Source organism: Bubalus bubalis, chromosome 2 (genome assembly GCF_019923935.1).
Source record: "Bubalus bubalis isolate 160015118507 breed Murrah chromosome 2, NDDB_SH_1, whole genome shotgun sequence".
NCBI classification, from domain to species: domain Eukaryota; kingdom Metazoa; phylum Chordata; class Mammalia; order Artiodactyla; family Bovidae; genus Bubalus; species Bubalus bubalis.
The window spans coordinates 27,031,878-27,055,890 of NC_059158.1; the positions used below are offsets into that span (position 1 = coordinate 27,031,878).

General features: G+C 42.4%; 1 protein-coding gene across 3 annotated transcripts; it reads left to right on the forward strand.

The window, feature by feature from the left end:
• The first annotated feature begins 202 nt into the window (after positions 1-202).
• LOC102399010 (glutathione S-transferase A2) lies at positions 203-23,031 on the forward strand. Of its 3 annotated transcripts, none has more exons than XM_025268375.3 (7): positions 9,160-9,320; positions 15,145-15,252; positions 17,369-17,420; positions 18,409-18,541; positions 20,850-20,991; positions 21,973-22,104; positions 22,660-23,031. In XM_025268375.3, exons 2-7 carry the CDS (start codon positions 15,166-15,168, stop codon positions 22,783-22,785), a joined length of 672 nt encoding a protein of 223 aa, XP_025124160.3. In that variant the 5' UTR covers positions 9,160-9,320; positions 15,145-15,165; the 3' UTR covers positions 22,786-23,031. The 3 variants fall into 3 exon arrangements, with proteins under 3 accessions (XP_044784933.2, XP_025124160.3, XP_006056836.4); XM_006056774.4 differs by lacking the exon at positions 9,160-9,320 and adding an exon at positions 9,935-10,094; XM_044928998.2 differs by lacking the exons at positions 9,160-9,320; positions 15,145-15,252 and adding an exon at positions 203-259.
• Positions 23,032-24,013: the final 982 nt, after the last annotated feature.

Here is a 24,013-nt window from a genome sequence, read left to right on the forward strand (position 1 = left end):
CAAGGACTCTTCCAATTGCCATGAGGAAGGCCGATTCTTCAGCATTGTTGATACTGTTCAGCCATGTATCATAATGGCGTTAGCTTCTATGTTTTTATTCTTTGTTCATTTATTCATTCATTCATTCACTTGTTGGTTCATTAAGGGTTAGAGAAAATAGGAGACTGCCATCATGGCAGGGAAGCCCATTCTTCATTAACTCAATGGACGCTGCAGAATGGAGTGCATTCGGTGGCTCCTGGCTGCAGCTGGAGTGGAGGTAGGTTTCATCTTCAGTTGGATCTAAATTGACCGAGCATGCCTAGTATCTCGGAGAAGGAAATGGCAACCCACGCCAGTACTCGTGCCTGGAAAATCCCATGGACTGAGGAGCCTGGTAGGCTACAGTCCATGGGGTTGCAGAGAGTCAGACACGACTGAGCAACTTCACTTCACTCACTTCATACTTTATCACTGGAAAAAGAAATGGCAACCCACTCCAGTGTTCTTGCATGGAGAATCCTATGGACAGAGGAGCTTGGCGGGCCATGGTCCATGGGGTCGCAGAGAGTTGGACACAACTGAAGTGACTAAGCATGCCTCGTCTCTCAGTTGTGTACAACTCTTTGCAATCCTATAGGCCAGAGCCTGCCAGGCTCCCCTGTCCATGGGATTCTCCAGGCAAGAACACCGGAGTGGGTTGTCATTTCCTACTCTAGGAAAATTGACTGTATCAAACTACTTTTCTCACAGAGGAAATTTTCCTTATAAAATGAACTGCTAATAATTTTGCATTAAAAACATTTATTAGGTATTAGATTAACAGATTTTTATTGAAATTTCTTCTTCTCAAGGAAAATAAACAATAAAAATAAATTTGTTTGTTTATTTGTTTTTGGCTGTGAGGCTTGCAGGATTTTAAGTCTCTGATCAGAGATCAAAAGCAGGCCCACAACAGTGAAAGCCCATGCCCTAACCACTGAATTGTCAGAAAATTTCCTGAATTTTGATTTTTAGAACTGTAAAATTGCCGGGGTCCAGCCCCGGCTGGATCCAGGGATTCCCTCGGGAGGACGGCGTCGGTGATTTAAAGGGATAGCGTCAGTGGAGAGAATCAGAGGCCTAATTATAATTGGTTTACATGGGAAATCAATATAACCCGTGACACCAGGTTTGCACTGACCACGGAGGCCGCAGGCCCTCTCTCGAATCGCGGAAGGTGCCCCACTTTAGGCACCTTCTCAAGTGGGTCTTAGAAGCCCAGGCAAGTAAGTGGTCTCAGCGGACCCCCACGCTCCAATTACTTTGGCCTGAAGAAAGAGTAGAGACAAAAGGAGAGAAAAGGAGACGAGAAAGAACGACACAGGGAGACCGAGGGTGAGCAAGGCCCGCACTTTATTTTCCAAAGTAGTTTTTATACCTTAAGTTGTGTGTAGAGTATAATGGGGGAAGGGGTAGAGTCATGCAAGGTCAGCAGTCCTCGATTCTTATCGAAGCCAGGCTTTCTTTCTGCAAACTTATCATATGCAAAAGTTTTAGGTGATTTACATCATCTTCTGGCCAGGAAGCCTGTTAACATTTTATGACCCTTTCTTCAGAAAACTTATTTTTCTCTAAAGGTGATTATTCTAAAGTCAGGCGCCACCCTCCGAAAGCATTAGATAAAGTTGCATTCCTATAGGCAAAAGTGTGGTGGGCTATAACAAGAAAAGAATTAACTCAAGGGTCCAAGGTTACAAACATTAAAGCTACTACTTACATTTCTAATCACCAACTACATTAATCAGTACACTCCCAGGGATACAGTAGGTAAGGGATATGGAAACTTGGCAGCAAGCATTAGCTCAACAAAGAAATCCTCTACTAGTTCTATTTAACGATTTTAACTCTCTGAGAAGCTCTGCATTGTTAGAATATCTTAAGCTTCCCGTGCCTCTCTCGTGGTTGGGAGGCTGTGAATCTGAACAAACCTGTCAGGCAAGCTAGAAAGTCATCAGGGGGGTTTGAATTGAAACACTCCTATTATGCCCAGGAGACTTATTAACTAGAGTTTTAAGTTGATTTTCTTACAGAGAAAGTTGGTCGGGGATAGCCCCCTGTTAATGTCAGAAGAGTTGGTGAAAGCCGTAAAATAGTAAAACAGACAGATTTTGCCGGGAGCCGGCATATTGCATATCGAGTGCATATTGCATATTGAGTGCAGCACTTTCCACAGCATCATCTTTCAGGATCTGGAATAGCTCAACTGGAATTCTATCACTGCCGGGAGCAGGAGCTCCGCCCATGGCAAAGGTCATGAGGAAGGAGGCTTGGCACACGAAAAGGTGGGATCGAGCCTCAGGAGTCCCCCTGGAAATTCTCGAGCATCTACCCCCAAAACCAGAGTCTGCCTACTTTCTGCTTTGTGCTTTCACCTACACCTCTGACTTTACGGGGGGCTGTCCCCCACTACCTCTCTCTGAAAAAAGAGTTAGCTTACAGCTCCAGTTAATAATTCCTGGGTGTGACAGTGTTTCAACCTACAATCTCCTTTGGAAATCCTCTAGCCTGCCTGAATAGGTTTTTCCGGCCACATGTGATTGTTCAGAGCCTCCCAACTGTGAGAGGCAGGAGATGTTCTAAACTGTCTAAACACAGATTCTTTTGAGTAGTTAAAAGATTGATTAGAAATTGTATTGGTGAAGGGTTTTTCACTTATTGAGCCAATGTTTGCTGCTAAGTCTCCATACTCCTTACCTACTGTGTCCTTGGCAGTGTATTGATTGATATAATGGGTGTATAGAAATGTAAAATGCAGCTTTGTCCAATGTTTTTTTGGAGGCTGGTGCCTGACTTTGGAATAATCACCTTTAGAGAAAAATAAGTTTCTTAAAATGTTAACAGGCCTCCTGGCCAGAAGATGATGTAATTCACCTGAACTTTTGCATATGATAAGTTTGAAAGCCTGGCTTCGATTAGGACCAGGAACTGCTGTCCTTGCATGACTCCACCCCTTCCCCCATTATCCTCTATGCATAACTTAAGGTATAAAAACTACTTTGGAAAATAAAGTGCGGGCCTTGTTTACCGAAACTTGGTCTCCCCATGTTGCTCTCTTTCTCAAATTCTGGCTGAGTCTCCATCTGGAGCACGGAACCCGCCATGCTTCCTAATTATGCCTGGGCTTCTAAGATCCGACCGGGGAGGCTTCAGTGTCTCCTCTCCTTCGGGAGAACGGAAGGATGCCTGCGGCCTACGTAAGTGGTGCAAACTTCTTGTCTTGAAGTTTTATTGGTCTCCCGCGTAAACCAAGCCACTCAGCCTCTTTTCTCCACTGAATTTTCCTACTGAGCTATCCTCATTCTATTACTCTTTATATCTTTGATAAATATTTATAAATAAATAGGTCGCCGACGCCGTCCCCGCTTTAAATACCCTGGATTAGCCGGGGCTGGACCCCGGCAAGATTTTGGTTTTGGGGTAGACGCTCAGGCAGGCCTAGAGGGGCACCCCTGGAGTTCTGGCTCGCCTTGCCCACCAGAACTCTCCCACATGACCTTGTCATGCGTGGGGACTCCCGTGCTGGCTCCCGGCATAAAATATTTATCACATTCATGAGCAATTAGAAACATGAATATTAAATATCAATTGATAGTAAGTAATTATTATTAATATGTCAGGCATTTTAATATATTGTGATCAGTTTTAAAATAAGTTTAATGATCTAGTGATATACCATGAAGTACTTAAAGATGAAATGTATAATATCTGGGATATGTTTCAAATTATTACCAGGGACAGGGGGGTTGGCATATGGATGACTTGCAATTGGGCTGTGCTGATAATTATTGAAGCTGGTTGATGGTTACAAGGAGAATCATTGCATTTTTTATTTTGTGTATGCCACAAATTTCCATAATAAAAAGAAAAATATACATATTAGAAAAGAAATGTAATTAAAGTTAAAACATAAATCAGAAATATAGAGCAGTGCAGATTGTAACAAACTGCCTGTTGGATTTAATGCATTCATTCAGCAATGAATTTGTTGGGCACCTTGAAGAACCAGAGATCAAATTGCCAACATCTGCTAGATCATTGAAAGAGCAAGAGAGTTCCAGAAAAACATCTATTTCTGCTTTATTGACTATGCCAAAGCCTTTGACTGTGTGGATCACAATAAACTGGAAAATTCTGAAAGAGATGGGAATACCAGACCACCTGACCTGCCTCTTGAGAAACCTGTATGCAGGTCAGGAAGCAAGAGTTAGAACTGGACATGGAACAACAGACTGGTTCCAAATAGGAAAAGGAGTACGTCAAGGCTGTATATTGTCACCCTGCTTATTTAACTTCTATGCAGAGTGCATTATGAGAAACGCTGGGCTGGAAGAAGCACAAGCTGGAATCAAGATTGCTGGGAGAAATACCAATAACCTCAGATATGTAGATGACACCACCTTTATGGCAGAAAGTGACGAGGAACTAAAGAGCCTCTTGATGAAAGTGAAAGAGGAGAGTGAAAAAGTTGGCTTAAAACTCAACATTCAGAAAACTAAGATCATGGCATCTGGTTCCATCACTTCATGGGAAATAGATGGGGAAACAGTGGAAACAGTGGCAGACTTTATTTTTGGGGGCTCCAAAATCACTGCAGATGGTGACTGCAGCCATGAAATAAAAGACGCTTACTCCTTGGAAGGAAAGTTATGACCAACCTAGATAGCATATTGCAAAGCAGAGATATTACTTTGCCAACAAAGGTCCATCTAGTCAAGGCTATGGTTTTTCCAGTAGTCATGTATGGATGTGAGAGTTGGACTGTGAAGAAAGCTGAGTGCCAAAGAATTGATGCTTTTGAACTGTGGTGTTGGAGAAGACTCTTGAGAGTCCCTTGGACTGCAAGGAGATCCAACCAGTCCATTCTAAAGGAGATCAGTTCTGGGTGTTCTTTGGAAGGAATGATGCTAAAGCTGAAACCCAGTACTTTGGCCACCTCATGCAAAGAGTTGACTCACTGGAAAAGACTCTGATGCTGGGAGGGATTGGCGGCAGGAGGAGAAGGGGACGACAGAGGATGAGATGGCTGGATGGCATCACCGACTCGATGGACGTGAGTTTGAGTGAACTCCACAAGTTGGTGATGGACAGGGAGGCCTGGCGTGCTGCGATTCACGGGGTCACAAAGAGTTGGACACTACTGAGCGACTGAACTGAACTGAACTGAACTACCTAGGCATACAAATCACGGGTTTAAGGCATATGAATCACAGGTTAACTTTGATTGTATCTTTCTTTTCCTTTGTTCAGACTAGTTTCAGAGAATTTGGGGAGGTGGGTTTGAACATGTACTCTTAGGGTGTATAAGGTTTTCACCAAAACTGGTCGGGGTCCTTGGCTAAGAGGAGACTCTGCCTTGGGCCCGCCGGTGTAATAAACTGCACTTCACTATCTGCATTGTCCTTCTGAGTGAGTGTGTTTCCTGGAACACATGGCTACAACAGTTTGGAATTAAAAGATAAATAAGAACAGGAAACATTATATATTCCCTTAATATTTTCCAAGGATCATCCTATAACATCTGTGACATAGCCCAACAAAGAGAAAAGTGTAATAGTTTATATCTGACATTCTTAGGTTTTCACAGGAAAGAGCTACCTTTCTGGGGTCATGGCAGAAAGACATTTTCTGTATTCCTTTGAGAGACATTTTTCATCTAATAATAAAAAAGCCTTTTCTTACCCATTTTTGAATAACTATTTTGTCTACTGTGGGCTCTCCAGTGTTCTGGGAGGTGGGGTAATAATAAGAACCCAAGGGACCCAAGCTCTGTGCTCAGGGGACCCTGCTGTGGCTGTCTGGTCATCACAGCTCTGCTGCACAAGGCTCTTTGGGGCCCTGCATAAGGACCCCACCCCCATTTGATGGGGTCCCCCAGATCTGATCTCTATGACACAGATGACATGTGTGAATTTGATATGAATGAATATATATGACTTTGAAGGAAGAAACAGACAGGACAGGCTCTATCTTGAAAGCAGGACTCCATGTTGGGCCAGACTGTGGAACTTTGAGCTATATGGCCAGTATCTATGGAAATGACATATCAGCTGGAAAACCAGGACCCCACCCCAACCATGGAAGAGCCCCAGGGTTTGTATCTAGACTCCTCATGGCCTAAAAGAATACACTAGTTATCTGTGTAACCAAATAGAATCATACATTCTATTATGCTTATAAGATTCCCTGAAACTAGTCTGAACGAAGAAAAAAGTAAGATAAAATCAAAGTTAACCCGTGATCATATGCCTTAAGCCTAGGTAGTTAACAGTGGACAATTATCAATAGGCTTGTGGTCATACCGCAGTAAGCATAATAGAATGCATGATTCTATTTGGTTACACAGATAATTAGGGTATTCTTTTAGGCCACAGAGAGCCCTGGGGCTCTCTTCCTTCTGGGGGCCTGGTTTTCCAGTTGGTATGTTGTTTCCATAGATACTGAAACCAGCATATAGCTCAATGTCCACAGTCCAGCCCAAGATGGAGTCCTGCTTTCAAGATAGAGCCTGTTCTGTTTCCTCCTTCATGGGCTGTGGGAATTCCTCACAGTCCCCACCCACTCTCATCTGCCCGACAGCTCTATTCATTCATCCAAGTCTTCAAGACATATGTATTCATATCACTCTAATGACAGAATTGCTTGGGCCCTATTGCAAAGAAACCAAGTACCAAGAAATCTTTATGAGACAGTGGGGAAAATTAGAATGTTGAACATTCAATGAAATTAAGGAGCTATAATTGTAAATTATATAAATTATAAAATTGTAGTGTGATAGAACAGTGTAATTATATTGAGAAAAAGAATTCTTCCTTTACTAATTGTGGGATGGATGCAGTCATGAGCTGTGTAGGATTTGCTGCACAGTAATCCTGTGCTGTAAGGGAGTAAGCAGGACTGTGTTGGTTCCTTGTGGCTGCTGTGTCACCTTACTACAACTGGGGGCTTTAAACAACAGGATGAATTCCAAAGTCAACAGGATGAAGTCCAAAGTCAAGGCACAGACTGGACCACATTTTCTCTGGAGGCTCTAGGGGGAGTCCTAATTTAATATTAAAACATATAGTGTCAATGTAATGTAAGAAAAGACATTATAGGGGAAGAAGAGTAGAAGCTCAAGGTAGTTCTAAGGTATTTTTCTGAACAGAACAAATAGCATGAGCAAAGGTCCAGAGAGTAGGGAGGCTGATTTGAGTGAGGCAGGGAGGAAAAAGTATAAAATTTGTTTTGCCAGATTTGTTGTAGCCATGCGTTCTGGGAAACAAACTCACTCAGGACAATGCAGATAGTGGAGTGCAGATTTTTACACCGGTGGGCCCAAGGCAGAGTCTCCTCTTAGCCAAGGACCCCAACCAGTTTTTGTGAAAACGTTTTGTTCCCTAAGTGTACGTGCCCAAACCCACCTCCCCAAATTTCCTGAACCTAGTCTGAACAAAGGAAAAGAAAGATACAATCAAAGTTAACCTGGGATTCATATGCCTTAAGCCTAGGCAGTTAACAGTGCACAATTATCAATAGGCCTGTGGTCATACCCCAATAAGCATAATAGAATTTATGATTTTATTCAGTTACACAGCTAATTAGGGTATTCTTTTAGGTGATGGAGAGTCTAGGTATGAATCCTGGGGCTCTTCCACCCTGGGACCTGGTTTTCCAGTTGGTATGTCGTTTCCATAGGTACTGGGCATATAGCTCGAAGTCCACAGTCTGGCCCAAGATGGAGTCCTGCTTTCAAGATGGAGCCTGTTAAGTCTGTTTCCTTCTTCAGATTTAGTAGCTAAAATAAAATACAGGATACCTGTTAAGTGTGAATTTCTGATATACAATAAGTAATTTTTTCATATATCTCATACAGTGTTTAGAGCATACTTTTTTGAAAAATTATTTATTGTGTGCCTAAATTTGAGTGCCCTGCAGTTTATCCACAACCTAATGCAATAAAGTATTCCAGAGGGGCACATGCCCTTTAATGATACCAGCTCCCTGGTGTCCCCACAGTAGAGGTTTATCATCTGCCCTAGTCCTTGTATCCAATTCACGAAAACCTTACATTAAGTTTTTTCAAAGAAACATAATTTAACAAACAGATGGGCAAAAGGCACATGAAAAGATGCTCAATATCACTAGCTATTAGAGAAATTCAAATAAAAACTCCAGTGAGGCATCACCTCACTCCCATCAGAATGACCATCATTAAAAAGTCTGTAAAAAATAAATACTGGAGAGGATGTGGAAAATAAGTAAGTCTCTTACACTGTTGGTGGGAATGTCAATTGGTGCAGCCATTATAGAGAACAGTAGGGAGGTTCCTTAAAAAACTAAAAATAGACTTACCATATGATCTTGCAACCCCACTCCTGGGCATATAGCCAGAGAAAACTCTAATTCAAAAAGATATGTGCCGTGTTCATGGCAGCACTATTTACAGTAGCCAAGACAAGGAAGAAACCTAAATATCCATCTTCAGATGAATGGATGAAGAAGATGTTGTATATATATAATAGAATAATATTCAGCCATAAAAAAAGAAAGAAATGATGCCATTTGCAGCAACATGGATGTACCTAGATATTATCATATTAAGTGAAGTAAGTCAAAGACAAATACCATATCATATGATATCTCTTATATGTGAAATGTAAAAAAAAAAAAAAATGAACTTATTTACAAAACAGAAATAGATCCACAGACCTAAAAAACAAACTTATGGTTACCAAAGGGAAAGGTGGCAGAGAGATAAACTAGGAATTAGGGAGTAACATATACACACTACTATATGTAAAAAAGACAAGCAATAAGGATGTATTATATAGCACAGGGAACTATACTCAGTATTTTGCAATAACTGATAAGCATAAAGAATCTGGAAAAGACTATATATATGCATAAAATTAAATCACTTTGCGGTACACCTGAAACTAACACAACATTGTAAGTAACTATATTTCAATTTTTTTCTCACGGTTAAAAAAGCTGAAGGAAAGAAAAAGTCATATTACAAAACTTCACCCTCTGGCAGAGTGGGTCCAGCAACTTGAAATTTTGTGTTTAATCTTTAATTGCCAACCTTGAAAGGAACATATTAACTAGTTGTATCATGATAAGGGAATGACTCATCATTTTTTTTTTTTTTTAATCTAGCATGGAATCTGCAGCTCTGAACACTGTAGGAGAGCTTTCTCCCTAACTGGGCTCTTGCCCTCTTGAAAGAGGCAGAGTTAGTCAACTGTAACAGCAGCTTATAAACACATGTGGACCTGGCATTAAGGGGCTGAGCCAAGTGGAAGACAGACAGTCCTAAGGTAAATACTGATTTTATATGTCAGTATAATGTGCCCATAGCACAACAAAAACTGTCTTGTACTCATATTGTGGTTTCTTAAGGGACATTTCAAGTTGTTTAGTCTACTTTTGTTGGATATAGCTTTACAGAAGTGTAAAAATAAAGAATGTAAAACACTAAGTGTGAGAACTCAGATCTGAGAAAAATTCATGATGTGAAGAGAAAAAAGAATTTTTTAGACAATTGGAGAATATGACCAGTGTGAACGAGAGAGTAGATGTTTTTGCTGAAGTAAGTTTCTCCATAGACAGAGTCAACACACAACAGGCGCAAACTGTGACGTTGTAATACTACTTGGGCTGTGGAGACTGAAAATTAAGATATATCATTAGAGGAATAAGTCTGAATTTCAACAGAAACTCTGTGCTGTGATTAGCCAGCTGGCAAGTCCCCTTCTCTCTCTGGGTTTCAACAACTCTTGGCAAACCTCCAAAAGTGGTCTGGATGGAGCAGAAACTAGCTTTTAAAAAGCACAAACATTCACCTGGCTAGAAGGTACAGGGCTTCTCCAGTGGTTCAGATGGTAAAGAATCTGCTTGCAATACAGGAGACCTGGGTTCAATCCCTGGGTTGGGAAGATCCCCTGGAGAAGGAAATGGCAACCCACTTCAGTATTCTTGCCTGGAGAATCCCGTAGACTGTAGCCTGCCAGGCTCCTCTGTCCATGGGGTCGCAAAAAGTTGGACACAACTGAGTGACGTTTGAATCGGAATGCGGGAGTTAATGCACTGTTGTAAGTACTAATATTGGGGGGAAACAAAGGCCTTAGAAGTTTTGAAGGAAACTTGTTAAGAGGAGGAAATACGCATACATATCAGCCAGAAATAAGGTGTTGAAGAAAGATCAGTGAAGGGTCTGCATATTCAGGTAATGAACCAGAGGTTGGAGAGAAGGGATCTTTTTCCATCAGGTGTTGAGAGTGAGAACCTGAGCTCCTGCTGTGGCAAAGGGGGTGAGGGATGGGGCAGGAAAAATTCCAGGGAGTTCAGAACAGGGAATGAGTGGGGCAGGGCCAGGCCTGAGGGGCAAGGCAAGGCAAGTCAGGGTGCATGCTTCAACCAGGGGCCAGCTACAATCTTGGGGCTGCAAAAGGGAAATATGCTGAGATGTATCTCCCTAAACCTTTGCCAAAATCTTCATGCAATCCAAGTTAACTAATCAGTGATCATCACTAATATTTCACACAAAGCAAATAAAAAGAGAACCAGAATGACTTAGTTATGTATAAGTTCTTATGCCTACAAGACCTTTGAGTCAAGAGGTAAATAGACACACACTGCCCAGTGTGCTCGGAGACTTGCCCATCTCCCAGGAACTGGGAGCAGGAGGGAAATTTCCTGGTCCCTATTATGAATTTTTCATACTTTAATTTTCTCATCAGGCTTCACTAGTAGATATAACTATATTTTAAAAGAGAACGCCGAGGTAAAGAGATTAAACAACCCCCCTGAGTGTATGTACCTCATAAGGAAAGCACTTAGCCTCTAAGCCTTCCTTCTTTCTGCTAAGAAACTCTGTCATCAGGGCCCTGCTCCCCACCAGCTCCCAGATACAGCTCCTTTAGTTCACATTGGATTATCCCAGGGTACACTCCTTTTGGGTTTCACAGGTGGCGCAGTGGTAAAGAATCCATCTGCCAATGCAGGAGATGCAAGATACATGGGTTTGATCCCTGGGTTGGGAAGATCCCCTGGAGGAGGGAATGGCAACCCACTCGTTTTCTTACCTGGAGAATTCCATGCTCAGAGGGGCCTGGCAGGCTGCAGTCCACGGGGTCACAAAGAGTCGGACACGACTGAGCAACTAAGCACACACACTCACACACACACACACATTCCTTTCAGGGAATATAAGCCTACCTCCTTGTGAAGGCCAAACATAGTTATACTAGTGCTCAATTTACTCATAGTAAGTTTTTAGGGTTTCAGGTAAATAAGGTATGTTTTTATCCATTTTTCCTCATATCAGTTCAGTTCAGTTCAGTCGCTCGGTCATGTCCAACTCTTTGTGACCCCATGGACTGCAGCACGCCAGACTTCCTTGTCCGTCACCAACTCCTGGAGTTTGCTCAAATTCACATCCATCCAGTCAGTGATGCCATCCAACCATCTCATTCTCTGTCATCCCCTTCTCCTGCCTTCAATCCTTCCCAGCATCAGGGTCTTTTCCAATGAGTCAGTTCTTCACATCTGGTGGCCAAAATATTGGAGTTTCAGCTTCAACATCAGTCCTTCCAATGAATATTCAGGACTGATTTCCTTTAGGATTGACTGGTTTGATCTTCTATTTGTCCAAATGAATCTCAAGAGTCTTCAACACCACAGTTCAAAAGCACCAATTCTTCGGCACTCGGCTTTAAATATGATCCAACTCACACATCAATACATGACTACTGGAAAAACCATAGCTTTGACGGACATTTGTTGGCAAAGTAATGTCTCTGGTTTTCAATATGCTATCTAGGTTGATCATAGCTTTTCTTCCAAGGAGCGAGCATCTTAATTTCATGGCTGCAGTCACCATCTGCAGTGATTTTGGAGCCCCCCAAAATAAGGTCTCTCGCTGTTTCCATTGTTTCCCCATCTATTTGCCATGAAGTGATGGGACCAGATGCCATGATCTTAGTTTTCTGAATGTTGAGTTTTAAGCCAACTTTTTCACTCTCCTCTTTCACTTTCATCAAGAGGCTCTTTAGTTTTTCACTTTCTGCCATAAGCGTGGTATCATCTGCATATCTGAGGTTATTGATATTTCTCCTGGCAATCTTGATTCCAGCTTGTGCTTCCTCATATCAAGCCCCTGCTGCTGCTGCTGCTAAGTTGCTTCAGTCGTGTCCGACTCTGTGCGACCCCAGAGACGGCAGCCCACCAGGCTCTGCCGTCCTAGGAATCAGCTAACAGAAAAGGAACTCATGAATTTCATGTTTCCTTCTCTCCCATTTAATTGTTAATTGACTAATGGATTCTGAATGGGTAACAAACTAATATTGAAGGTCTCAGAGATCAGCAGAGAGAGGGCATAAGTGTTACCTGGTTGGGGGGGAGCCCCAGATCAGAAGTCAGAAGATGCCTTCAAAGGACCCCAGTGCTCACAAAACGAGTGAGCTAGGAAAGTAGCTTCAGCTCTTTGAACTCGAGTTTCCTCTTCTTGATAATAGGATCCTAGAAGCCATTTCCCGGAGTTGTCCTAGAGGTGGACACACTTGCTAGTTATTGAGTGTGAATCAGGAACACACGTGTGTGACTGATGGCAAGTCACTGAATCTCTCTAGTTCTCATTTTCTGGGGACCAGGAGGTTTATATCACATTTGCCCCAGCTGTCAAAAGATGAAGAAAGATATTATAAGAAAGATACGATAAAATATTATGTAAGTTAAAAATTCATTTCCCTTTGTAACGTGATCCTTGGTCATTGAATAAGGGAGCTTAGTGTGAGAAGGAGCTTAGTGTGAGGGGGATCTCTGACTTCCACCTCACAGCGACACCTTCTCAGAATTCTGCTGAATCACAGCTCCTCCGTTCCCCATGATAAGAAAAGTACAATGTACACAATCTCCAACTTCCAGACAGATGAGATAAATAGGTTTCCAAGGGATCCTTTATTTTCCAAAGGTTAGACCGTTGATCTCACATTTAAAATGTGGATATTGAAAACATTTGGTATCTAAAATTCAAGTCGTGTATACTTTTCAGGAGATGATTATTGGGTAAAGAGAAGTATATTTTTGTCCCAAGCTCCATAACAACAAAATTTTGCAAGAGAATCTTAGTGCTTTCTAAACATTGGGATTTGCATAGAAAATGCAGCTGTTTGTCCATACATCCTGGCTTTGGGATTCCTGCTTTTAATGAGTCCTGTATGTTTCCATTCACAGTCATAATAGAACTAGTTCTGTCCAGAGCCTTTGAGTTTCATTTTCTGGTCCCCTGCTGTGTCCACCCTTCAGGCAGGCTGCTGTAGACCAAGGGCTTTTAAACTTCATTGAGTGGACCCAACCAAAGTATCTCTTACCATTCCAATGACCAGATAACTGTGCACATGTGCTTTCCTTTACCCATACACACAGCAAAACTAAAATTTCATGGAATGATGCTTACCTCTTGAACATAGAAGGCACTTTGATATTTCCTATTTCTATTTTCTTCTACTTTAAAAATTGGTGGATTTCATAGTCAACTGAAGGATTGTCATGCACATTTGGAAAAACACTAATATGGAAAAATGAAACCAAGCTTTGGGTTCATATAGAAGTAGCTTTGAATCCCAGGTCCACCACCTACTTTGGGCAAGTTACCCTAGAAACTTCAATATTCCCAACTGCAAAGTGAGATCAATGACAAACTTCACAGCAGGGATTTTGGGAGGGTTAAATGAAATGAAGATAAATTTGTGACAATGCCCACTGCGTGACAGACATTGAACAAATGTCAGTTCCATCCCGGATTGTAAAGTTCATGCAGCAACATCCCTTGTTCTAGATAGAAGATGTACCAAGATAGGTAGAATCTAGAATTGCAAGGAAATGGAAGGACTTAGTGTCCTAAGCCTGTAGAAAGAATTAGGATTTTTGAGCAACAGTTAAGCAAATCTGAGTCCTAATTTCAGCTTTTGAACTAATGCAGTGTAACAGCCAAGGAGCTGAACATGGCTTCTGTCTCCACCTCCTCCTCCTCACTCTCTTTGCAGTACTCTGGCTTCAAGGCCCCTCCCTCCCAGGGTCGCAGGGCCTGCATCTGTGTAGGTTCCAGCCTTGTCCTCATTTTAATCCTAGGTGTGGGCATCCATCACTAACTGGATTATGACTGTGAACATGCCATGTAATCTCTGAGCTTTGGTTTTATTAACTAAAAAATCCACAAAAACTATTTCATGGGATTGTTGTGAGGATTAAACATCCAAAGGGGTTATTGGAGCAGGACCATTAGGAGGTTTTCAGTAAATACTGGAGAAGGCAGTGGCACCCCACTCCAGTACTCTTGCCTGGAAAATCCCATGGACGGAGGAGCCTGGTAGGCTGCAGTCCATGGGGTCTCTAGGAGTCGGACACGACTGAGCGACTTCACTTTCACTTTTCACTTTCATACATTGGAGAAGGAAATGGCAACCCACTCCAGTGTTCTTGCCTGGAGAGTCCCAGGGACGGGGGAGCCTGGTGGGCTGCTGTCTATGGGGTCGCACAGAGTCGGACACGACTGAAGCGACTTAGCAGCAGCCGCAGCAGCAGCAGTAAATACTAGTGCTCAGGACTTCCCTGGTGATTCAGTGGCTAAGACTTCATGCTCTCCAATGTCTGGGTTCAATCCCTGGTCACAGAACTAGATTCTACATGCCACAACTAAGGAGTTTGCTTGCCACAACTAAAGATCCCACATGGTGCAACTGAAAAGAAGATCCTGCCTGGCACAGAGAAGACCCATTACAGTCAAATAAATGCATTAATTAAAAATACATATATACTAGTTCTCTAGTCCTTTCCCTCTCTAATACCCACCCATCATCCTTACCACAGACTTACCTCTTAGCCTACCAAGACAATCAGATTTTACCCAGTGGAGACTGGAGAATGGATTGGTACAATTTTCCATGATTGGTTTAAAGGAGGTGAGAATATGGACCAAGGAATGCATTCCAGGGACTCTTCCAACTCTGCTATGAAGGAAGTCGACACTTCCTCAGCACTGTTGATGCTGTTTGGCCATATATCATAAAGTGCATTTGGCTTCTGTGGTTTTATTTTTGTTCATTCATTCACTTATTCATTCATTCATTCATCAATGTTTAGAGAAACCAGGAGACTGCCATCATGGCGGGGAAACCCAAGTTACACTACTTCAATGGACGTGGCAGAATGGAGTGCATTCGGTGGCTCCTGGCTGCAGCCGGAGTGGAGGTAGGTTTCATCTCCAGTTGAATATAAATTGACAGCATCAAACTATTTCTCTCACGTGAGCTAGGAGACTTTTCTTTCTAAATGACCTGCTGTTTTTCATTAAAGAAAATTTATCAGCCATTAAGAGATAAACAGATTTGTCCTTATGGATTATTAAATGTTCTTCCTGTCAAAGAGAATAAACAATTAGAATAAATTTAAGAAACTAATCACATTGTGTGGTCCTAAGTTGGAATTTGATTTTTAAAATTGTAAAATATTATATACGACAGTTATACAACAATTAGAAATGTGAACATTAAATATCAATAGATATATTCAGTAACTTTTGTTAATGTGTTAGGTATTATAATGTACTGTGTTACTTTTAATAGTTTTTATATTTTGGAAATACACACTGAAGTATTTAAATGAAAATATGTGATATCTGGGATTTGTTTCAAATTCTTACAACGGGGAGGGGGATAAGCATATAGATGACTTACAATTGGGTAATATAATAGAACTGATAATTATTGAAGCTGGTTAACGGATACCGGCTCAATGGACATGAGTTTGAGTAAACTCCAGGACCTGGCGATGGACAGGGAGGCCTAGCATGCTGCAGTCAATGGGGTTGCAGAGTCGGACACGACTGAGTGACTGACCTGAACTGAATGGATACAGGGATAAATGAAACAGATACAGTCCCTGCCCTTGGGCAGCTTACACTTTAGTGAGGATGCAGACAAGTGTGTGGGTGATTAAAAGGGGGTGGGAGCACCTAGAAGGACACCCAAACATTTTGGAGTTACAATGCCATATTCCCAGCAGCAAATTTGTAGGTTTCAGTGGGACTCTGTTGAGTGCTGCCCTCTAGAGGTGTCACAGAAAAGCACTTCTCAGCCCAGGTCAGAGGGACCCAGCAACTCTGTGAGGGTTCCCTGGGGAGGGAGTCGTGGACAGACTCAGGAGATTTGGTCCCTTAGTGGGGATCAGTAAAGGAGGGCTTCAGGTGAGGTGGGGTTCTGCAAAGGGAAGCTCTAGTGTGCTCCCTTAGCTCCCTAACAACATGTTTACCTAAGCCTCAGATAACACTTTCTTGATTGCTTCATGCTTGATCCATTCTCAAGTGTGTGAAGAAACAAGTACACAGAAAAATTCAAACAGTGCCATTCCAGGTTGTTTAATTTCTAATAATCAACAACCAACGGTTTTCACTGAGGTCCAGCCTTGGGGTTCAAGGATGTGTTCAGAGTTCCTGGGCGGGCTGAGGTCAGCACAGGAGGGTGCTGAGACGCTGAGAGCATCCAGGCCTCCTCTTGTCCAGCCCAGCCTGACGGGGGGAGACGTAGACTGCACAGACTGACCCTGTGAGTTCATGCAGATCCACAATAAACTGTTTAGCAAGTTAGAAACTCCCAGTTCCCAAACTCTTCACCATCAAGAATCTACACATGAAAGTCAGTCATATCCGACTCTGCAATCCCATGGACTGTAGCCCGCCAGGCTCCTCTGTCCATGGGATTCTCCAGGCAAGAATACTGGAGTGGGTTGCCATTCCCTTCTCCAGGGGATCTTCCCGACCCAGGGATTGAACCCAGGTCTCCTGCATTGCAGCTGGATTTTTTACTGTCTGATACACAAGGGAAGTCCCTCACCATCAAGACCCCTTTTAAAATATAAACTTGAACGGGAAGAGGTAATATACAGCAGAGGCCCCTGGTGACATCTTGGGGATCACTGACCCCATGGATACTCCATGATGGGGGACATGCAGTACCCTGTCCTGACCTTATAGGAAGAGAAAGGCTTTCAGAGATATTAAAACTCCATAACTAGAACTTGCTATCTGTTCCCTCCAGTGACATCCTCCTCCCAAAGCATATCTAATGATTGACAGAGATGGAGACAGTGAGGAGGGGAACTGAACCTGAAAAATAAGCAGTTATGTGCTACAAGCCACACATTTATCTTGGTGGCTCTAATCTGAATTTCCAAGAAGCCATAATCATTGCCCTCTGCCAAACTTGGAAATCTTATCTTCTACATAGCATCAGACAGGGGACATTCAAGTTCAGCAATGAATGCTATGGAATGAAATAACAAAGACTCATTGACTGTTTCTGTTTTTCAGTTTGAAGAGAAATTTATAGAACAACCAGAAGACCTGGATAAGCTAAGAAACGGTAAGACCAAGAACTAAATTCCTCTGATGGGAGTATCTAGTAAAAGTCTTCAGTTGAGGTTAGAACACTAGCAATGCCATGTGTGTGCATCGTGGGTGCGCATCAGGGGAGTGGGAGAAACATGGTTAAAGGTAAGGGTTGGGGCTCCTCGAGGAGGTCTTGCAGCTCACCCAGGACTTGGGCTGGAACTCGAGTATTTGCTAAAGGAGCCAGCCCCGGTGCCCCATAAATGCCCTCTCTGTCCTCTCTCTGCCTTTCTGCACTGTGAGTGACCATACCAGTTCAGGATGCCACACAGCCCTCCCACCCAAAGTCAGGAAAAACACATGCATCAGAGAGAAGAGAAGAGAAAGAAGCCCAGCCATTGCCATGAGTCCTTTTCATTAATGGGTTTCAAAAAGTAATATTGTAGCAATATTGCAGACTCAACTAACCAACTGGTGTTGAAACAGTTCTAAGCCCAGGTGAGTGTGTGAGGAGGGAGATAAAGCACAAGGGCCAGCAGCAATGGAGTTGGAAAAAGAGGGTTACCCCGTGCACTGTCTGGGGGTGGGATTTGATGAGCATACAAAACACCGTATATAGGAGTCTCTCTTAGAACTGCCCTTAACGCCATGAACCACAGGAGGCTTACTTTAGAAATATCTCATTTGACTTGGCAACTGGCTAGTAGAACCTCTCCTATATTGTTCCTAAAAAATCCGTGAAGGCAAGTCAAATACATAAAATAAAGACACATACCATGATCTGGATGGGAAATAAAAAGTGAAATGACAGATTGAAAAGTAAGAGGCAAATTGATAAAAAGGACTACAGGAAGCTAAAAGCAAAATGTTATTCCTACTGATATTTTACCAAGTAAAAATTTTTGTTTCCTTTTATGTCTTCAGCCATTTCAACAAAAAGTTTGATTCATAAAAAATTTCAGTTTAATTAAACAGCATGGTTCATCCAACATCTCACTCTACTTCTTTTCTTCTTTCAAAAGATGGGAGTTTGATGTTCCAGCAAGTGCCGATGGTTGAAATTGATGGGATAAAGCTGGTGCAGACCAGAGCCATTCTCAACTACGTTGCCACCAAATACAACCTCTATGGGAAAGACATGAAGGAGAGAGCCCTGTACGGTATTTTTTTTTTTCTGTTCTTTCATCTGTGATTAATAGGAACAATTTAGGTGCTTCCTTGAGTGAGCAGGATGTGCTCACAGAGATCATGACCAACAGCAGTATAGACCTTCATGATGTAACTGAGGTCCAGTACTACAGAGACCTATGAGGATGAGGGAAGAGTAAACTTGAAGTGGAACCAAGAATTTACGTAGGACTTCCCTGGTGGTCCAGTGGCTAAGACTCTGCATTCCCAATGCTGGGGACTCAGGTTCGATCCCTGGTCAGGGAGCTGGATTCCACATGCTGCAATTAAAAGTGCCCACATGCCACAACTAAGACCCAGCACAGTCATATAAGTAAATTAAATAAATTCATTTTAATATATTTATGTAAGGATGTGGACCATGGATATAGAACGGTGACAGAGGTCTCCAAACACAGATGGACTATGAAGCTGGGAGGATGGTGGAACCATGACACCAGAAGCTCACGCCCTTTTGAGCTTAACACCCACCAACAGTTAGAGACAAGGGACAAAGCACCTGAGTGTCTAGAAGATAAAGCCTTAGAAGGGAAGTCTCTAGAGGAGACGATTTTTAAGTTCCAGAAATTATAAGAATGATGACCAGGAACCTTATTTATCAGTCTTTTATATGAACTGGTCGCTTGACAAAGGTTAGCAGATGTTGAGCCCAAGATGCTAGGGTTGTCTGGAACATTAGAATATGTCTATAGCAGCCAGGGGCTTCCCTCATAGCTCTGTCGGTAAAGAATGCCTGCAATGCAGGAGACCTGGGTTCTATCCCTGGGTCAGGAAGATCCCCTGGAGAAGGAAATGACAGCCCACTCCAGTATCCTTGCCTGGAAAATCCCATGGACAGAGGAGCCTGGTGGGCTGCAGTCCATGGGGTCGCAAAGTCAGGCACAACTGAACAACTAACACTTCACATGTAGCAGCCTGACTTATTCATTGCACCCATATTTGGGGGGGGGGGGCTCCTCTGTGTTGTGATGGGACCATATGATTGACTCATGAAATATGGCAATTACTCAAAAAATTATACATAGAGTTACCATACAACTCAGCAATCCTCTACTAGGAATATACTCGAGAACTAAAAACACAACCACACTAAAACTTGTACACAAAAGTTCATAGTGCTGTTGTTCATAACGTTCAAAAAGCAGAAACAGCACAAATGTCCATTAACTGGTGAATGGATGAACACAGGCAGGCATATCCATACAATGGAACATTATGTGACCACGAAAAGAAATGAAGTCCTGATCCATGCTTCAACATGGAGGGAACTTGAAAACATTCTCTTACAGAAAGAAACCAGACACAAGCAAGGCATATTGTAGGATTCCGTTTGTCTGGCACATTCAGGACACTCCTGGTCATAAAACCAAAAGCAGTTTAGTGACTGCCAAAGCTGGAGAGAGTAAGGAATGTTGAATGCCTGAAAAAAAAAATCTCTTGTGGGAGTGATGAAAATACTAATATTTTAGAATTAGAGAATGATGATGGTACAGAATCCTGAGACTTTACCACTTGCACAGTTTTACACTTGAAAAGGGTGACATTCTGCTATGTGAGTTATATTTCAACAAAGCTTTTTACTCAAGAACACTCTTGTAGGAAGTCATCTTTGGAAGAAAAACAACAAAATTATGTGGAATATGCACTGTGGGAACAGAATGAAGAAATGCACTATTACAGGGGATATTTTGGGTAGAGTCTTGAGAAACGCAAACAAAGCCAGAGTCCAGCAAGAGTATATGGAGAGCATTGTGAAACCATTTTCTATGGGAAGTACCTGAAAGAAGTGCTGGTATTGGGCAGCTAAATGAGCCTCGTGTTATAACAGGACAAGAGAGGGAAAAGGATGTGACGGGGGTGGCGGTGCCAGGATTCTCTCTCGATACGACTGAGGTGGTACTAATGCGCCACATTAACTGTGGACAGGCCACACCACAGCAGAGATGGCAAACCCAAGTGTGGTCTCGTGGTTACCTGCCCTGCTTCCACCCTTTTCTCTCATTCTTGTGACTCTGCATGGGTCACTGATATGCTCTTCCTATATTTGGCCATGTGTATAACAAAAATATTAGACATATATATCTATCTAGATGATTTGTTCTGGAATTAAATGTTAAAATTAATAAAAAAAATCATAACTGTATGACTGGCATAGAAAGATGCACCCAATGGAGGTGAATTACTTTGCCATTTCTTGATGCCCCCTTTTAGCCCTTCTAAACTGTAAAACCTAAGGCAGGAGGTATCTGACAATTTGGTCATTTTGTCTTTTCAGGATTGATATGTACTCAGAGGGTGTGGCAGATTTGGGTGAAATGATCATGCTTTTGCCACTATGCCCACCTGATCAAAAAGATGCTAAAGTAGCTCAGATCAAAGAGAGAACAACAAACCGTTATTTCCCTGCATTTGAAAAAGTGAGTGGACTGTTCGGTATTTTTGGCACTGAGATCAAAGGACAAAGGAAAATAGTGCTTGGCATTGCTAGGGCATTGACCTTCACCTCTGTGAGCCTGTCTGAATACTAATGCAGTACTCTGATTCTCAGGGCACTTTATAGAAATCATCTATGAGGAAAAATTGCCCCAGTTTTACCCAAGTTATAATTTTTCAGCCAAATTTCTGTTTACTCAGACCAATCTGGAATTCCCTATTCAATGGAATTTCACATACTTAGAACTTGGGCTTTAGAAGCTCTGAGAGCCACACTGGAGCCTGGAGTAGATGAATCCTCAGAACGTGGTGCAGGGGCTTTGATCCAAGAGAAGCATGATGTCAGCAATACATCAGAAAATATTCTGATACCATGTGTAGAGAGACATGAGAGCAACTGCCAGTCAGCAGAATGCAGTAGTGTTTTGGGGGCGGATGAAACATATCTAAACAGATATGGGGGTGGTGGGGTAGAGATAAAAAGACAGAGGAAAAGTTATTCAGGAGAAAATAATCTACAAATTTGGGGGACGTGGTTCTCAGACTCTTAAAGAAAGTCATACAAAACCAAGAAATTAATGTTCCATCATTACTCCTAGTATACATCTTAGTAGTAATATTTCTCTTTAAATGTAAGAGGAGAATGTTTCATGATTAGACTACCTTAAATCATGCTAAACAGAAATCACAAACTGAAAAAAAAAATGATTGTAAGATACAGGAGGCTTATATGTAAATAAAAAGCTTAAACCAACACTGTCATCTTTATAAAATTTAAATCATTCTTTCATTAACTTCACAAGTATTAATTTGTTGCTTATGTGTCAGGGGGAGCAGAAGGTCTGAGGTTCCCACCCACTCACTGAAGGGCAGAGATGGAAGTGGGGCTGGGTGAGGGGCAGGGGAGGAGCAGGGGTCCAGCCTGCCAGGACCTGTGTCCCTGATCTGACCCCTCCATTCGCCAGGTGCTGAAGAATCACGGACAAGATTATTTTGTGGGCAACAAGCTGAGCAAGGCTGACATCCACCTGGTTGAACTTCTCTACTATGTGGAAGAGCTGGACCCTAGCCTTTTGGCCAACTTCCCTCTGCTGAAGGTGAGCTCTCCCACGGCCCTGGGGGCCAGACACACCCCCCACCTCGGCATCTGCTCTCTGGACCCTGGGACTGGGGTGCTAGGGGTCTGCACTGAATTGTTTCCTCCCTTGGGTCCTGTTCCTTCTCTCACATGCTGGTCTCTCTCTGCCTGTCTCTCTCCCCCTCTGAGAGCAGATTGGTCCTGACTTGCCTCACGGATTACCATTCATATTTTCTGTCTTCAATTCCAGCCCAATTGCCCTATATTTTCATTTTCCTGTCTTGATATCTGACACATTTCTTTTCCTCATACTGCACTCGAGGGTGAACCTGCAGGACTGATAATTAGGAAGTTCAGGAAGTTGGACAGAGTCTTACACTAAGACATCTCTGGGGAAAATGCTATTGGGCTGTCATCTTCCTGTCTTAGTGGGTGTCTGTGTCCAGCCTTCTGCTGGTGCTGATGGAGGGGCCTTGGCTGGCCCTTGTCTAGGAGGGTCTTGGGGTCCCTGGCTTGTGTCAGTGACGGGGCTTGTCTTTAGCGGCACTCTGAGCTGTGCTCTCGTGGGTTGCAGGGCCTGAAAGCCAGAGTCAGCAGTCTCCCGGCTGTGAAGAAGTTTCTGCAGCCTGGCAGCCAGAGGAAGCCTCCCATGGATGAGAAAAATTTGGAAGAAACAAAGAGGATTTTCAGGATTAAATAAAGCAGGCAGGGCTGCCCACGACATACAGGATCACTCTTCTGAAGTTCTCCAACAATGAAGTGCTTTACCTAAATGTAGATCTTGTCTATTGTGGAACTAATAAACTTTTTCAAAGTATAGTTGATGATTTAATTAGAATGCAGATTTAGTTGCAAAACAATGTATTCTGTTTTGATCACGTATAAAATCATGATCTCCTCCTAGAATGTGTTTCAGACCTAAACATCAATAAAAGGAGAAAAAGTATCATGGACTGTTTGATCTGTTCAAAAAAGTTATGCATGTACCAGCTATCACTGTCAAAGCAAGTTAAGTAGAAATTTTCATCTGACGTGCTTGGTGTCACAAAAATAGTCTTTTCTTTTTGCATTTTGCTGTTTTTCTGACCCATAACCTAAAACTTTTCTCTTTTTTTCAGACAACCTCTTTCCTTCACGTTATCAACCCCTTTTCCTATTCAGTTATGGAATCTTTATTTTATATCTCATAGGGAACATTCAGTATTCCAGGAGCATGATAACTAAGGATAAACAAACCAGACATAGTCCCTGTTGTCAAGGAGGTTACATTAGTAAGAGAAACGACAAAATGGGCAGTTCTAATCCAAAATCATGCCTGTTGAGTATCATTCTTGGGTAATTTGTGACATAAACACACAGAGATCTGTTACAAAGTTATTTGCATTTGGTCTTTGATCCCTACATCATTCAGCATTTTCATGGAGATATACTACATATGTGTGTGTATTTACATACATATTTTAAATATATATTTTAATACATATTTATATTTATATAAATGTAAGTAGATATTACTCTGAATGTCCTGGGGGGATTGGATCAAGATTTGAGGTATTATATATAGTGTTGTGTTCATAGCTCAGTCGTGTCCAACTCTTTGCAACCACATGGACTGTAGCCCACCAGGCTCCTCTGTCCATGGGATTCTCCAGGCAAGAATACTGGAGTGAGTTGCCATTTCCTTCTCCAGGGGATCTTCCCGACCAAGTGATCAAACCCTGGTCTTCTGCATTGCAGGAGGTTCTTTACCATCTGAGCCATCAGGGAAGCCCATTATATATAGCAACTTGTCAATTTTCCAAAATCTTCTGGAAGAACAAATCTGTATCAGAAGCATTCTTCCAACCAGAGCTGCCTGGACACAGCAGCCATGTGTCAGCACGAGGTTAACCTGTGTTGATTGTCATCCCCACAGTCTTTGTTCACCT